This window comes from Sinocyclocheilus rhinocerous, unplaced genomic scaffold (assembly GCF_001515625.1).
Source record: "Sinocyclocheilus rhinocerous isolate Xijiao unplaced genomic scaffold, SAMN03320098_v1.1 scaffold613, whole genome shotgun sequence".
In the NCBI taxonomy this organism is placed as follows: domain Eukaryota; kingdom Metazoa; phylum Chordata; class Actinopteri; order Cypriniformes; family Cyprinidae; genus Sinocyclocheilus; species Sinocyclocheilus rhinocerous.
In genome coordinates, this window is record NW_015626869.1 from 5,435 (window position 1) to 8,246 (window position 2,812).

Sequence of the window (2,812 nt, forward strand, 5' to 3'; positions counted from 1 at the left end):
TGATTATTTTACTTTATTTTATGTAAAGCACTTTGAATTACCATTGTGTACGAAATGTGCTATATAAATAAACTTGCCTTGCCTTGCTGGTTTTTGGAACCATTTGTAAACCAGCTAGAATCCAGCTTAAACTGGATTTTCAAACAGGGTATTTACATTGTAACTTTTTATTTGTAATTGTGTAACCATTGACAGAAACAGTCTCCACTGAGATCTTGTCAGTATCTTCACCTCCTCGTGTGTAAAGACGAGCATCACCGGCTCTGACAGATGCTTGGTTTCTGCATTACTGACGACGGCCGTCACCACTTTAGAGTTGAGTTGATAAGTGACGCGTCTCTCTTCATCATCTGATCTCTCTCTGCTCATCTTGTGGAGCAGATCGCTGGATGAGTTCAGATCTTTATAACTGACCAGAGCCGCAAACGCAAAACCTAAAGGAAAACGACGTTCACATCTCGTCAGGAAAGTGCTGATGGTTTCATAAGTACATATATGTGCACGTGTTTATTTGTACCTGGATATGATTTCCCTACAACTGTTTCCCAGCTGGTGCTGAAGAGGGCGGAGTCTGTGCTCAGAGTGACACGCCCACTGGGCGGAGTCTGATTCCGTGTGACTGCAACCTCAGCGACTGTGATTCACATCATGAAGATTTAATAAAAATGCCTTATTTTCATTATCTCCATTCAGTACCAGAGTGTGACTGTGTCTAAACTGAAATGTGTGTGGTTCCTCACAGGTGTTGTGCGTCTCCATCCTGGTCACAGGCTCTTTCAGCTGAGGTCCGATCAGACGCATGCTGTTCTCCACCGCGTCCAGAAACTGATTCAGAGTCTTCCCGTCAGCGATGTTTCCATCCGACAGCAGCTCGTCAGAGGAACTGCACACGTTCTGTGGAATAAATCAGAGCTGTTCATTCAGCCACTGTGCGCGTGCATGATCACAAACTACTGTGTGAATATATATCATGCAGTGAGTGTTTGACCCGCAGCAGCTCCTCTCCAGTGACATGTTCTCCATGTGGATCATTCAGAGACTCACAGCTGTTCTTCAACAGTGACATCAAATGCTTAAACTAGAAGTAGACACACAGCAATCAATGCATTTGAGTCTGACCGTGCATCTGTCTATCTAATAATAATAATCATAAGCAGAAGTACACTTTCTACCTTCTCTGGCATGTGGTCGGGTCCAAACTGATCGCAGTCCATTTCTGTGCACAACAACAGGAAAGATAAAATAATAAACCAATAGTTGACAGTGAAAACACACTGATTAACTCCTATACGTTTCTCAGCAGCTGCTGCATAATAAATAGACCAATATAAAAAATGCATCAGTGCAATGCTAGAAATCTCACCGATGCATTTTGACTGGTCGTTGCCATAGTTACTGTAACCCTGGTGACATTTGCAGCTGTATCCGCCTTGATTATTGTAGCAGTGTGCGTTTGTGCCGCAAACATCTGGATCATCTCTACACTCATCGATGTCTGTGAGAGAGAGAAGATGGGAGAAAAAATTGTTTTAAATTATATAAAGTTTAAGCTTATACATAAAGACAACATGATGTGCAAATACTGTCTCTCTTATAATTAAATGTTTTTTGCAATGCTTTGTAAATTAAAGATTGTGCTAATGACTATAAATGTACATGCAAGTATGATGAACTCCTCAATCCCACAATCCTCTCTCGCACCTTTACACGATCCTGTTAAGCTCATTTTGAATCCTTCATTACAGGCGCAGTAGTAACTTCCCTCTGTATTCACACACTGAGCGTGATCGCCACACACAATCAGATAAACAGCACACTCATCCTCATCTGAAAGAGAGACAGACGGATGAGTGCAGTCAGGAAGGATGCATTTAAACTGTGTAATGACTGGAATTACAGTTACACAAACTCCCTCTTTTGAGTGACATACAGACCATTAAAAACTACATAAACTTTTACTATTCAATCAAACCACAAAGTCATAATTACCAACACATTTCCTTTTAACAAATTTATATCCATTGGCACATCCACTGCATGACGGTAGAAAGAGACCTGGGAAGAGAACGGGGTAATATACATATTTTTAACAATTCATTATTTTTACATCACCTACATAATGCTCAACATCATTGAATGTGCATGCAATTTGCAGCCAGATTGCATTATAATAATGAGATGAACGTTATAAATTGGACCAATATTTTGATCTGCACCAGTGTTGCCAACTTAGCAATTTTGTTGCTAGATTTAGCAACTTTTTCTTCAAAAAGCACCTAGCAACATTTTTAGCTTTTTTTTTAATTATTATTTTATTTGGCAACTTTTGAAAAGTGACTTAAATGATAAAAATGCACACATTTTCCCTCTAAATTACACAAAGAGAGGAAACCAGAGATGCCTAGCAGTACACACATCACGTGAATTCAGTTTTTAGTTGCGATTGTTCAATAATAATTGTTCAGTTGTGATACACCTTGTTAGTAGCTTGTATCTGTAATTGCTAATCCCTTAAAAAATTATCCATATAGTAAAAGTGTAGTAACCATAGTTTTTTTTTTTGTACATTGATTACCATTTGTATAACCACAGTTTTCTGCCAGGATCCTTTAAGTTGTAACCCTGTAACCCGAAAACACAAAATACAAACCTGTGAAAAATCAATACATACAATTCCTTCATACTAACACAGTACATTGTGCCCTATTTTTATGGACTTATCTTTTACCAATACACTGCATAAACCTATAATTGTTCAGAATGTGTCCTTTTAGTAGTAAATAAGAAAATTCTTCAATGTTGTATTTAAAAA

The 2,812-nt window shown here is 38.4% G+C and overlaps 1 protein-coding gene across 1 annotated transcript; it reads right to left on the bottom strand.

Annotated features, from left to right (window-relative positions):
* Positions 1–186: 186 nt before the first annotated feature.
* Positions 187–2,128, bottom strand: LOC107719168 (CD97 antigen-like; the record flags this gene model as incomplete). The annotated part of the gene is made up of 8 exons (XM_016526543.1): positions 1,990–2,128; positions 1,702–1,827; positions 1,364–1,495; positions 1,173–1,216; positions 989–1,078; positions 741–894; positions 518–634; positions 187–434 (listed from the first exon to the last, which is right to left on the bottom strand). Coding segments are annotated over exons 2-8 (810 nt in total), but the record flags the coding sequence as incomplete, so codon positions are not given.
* Between the last annotated feature and the right edge of the window lie 684 nt (positions 2,129–2,812).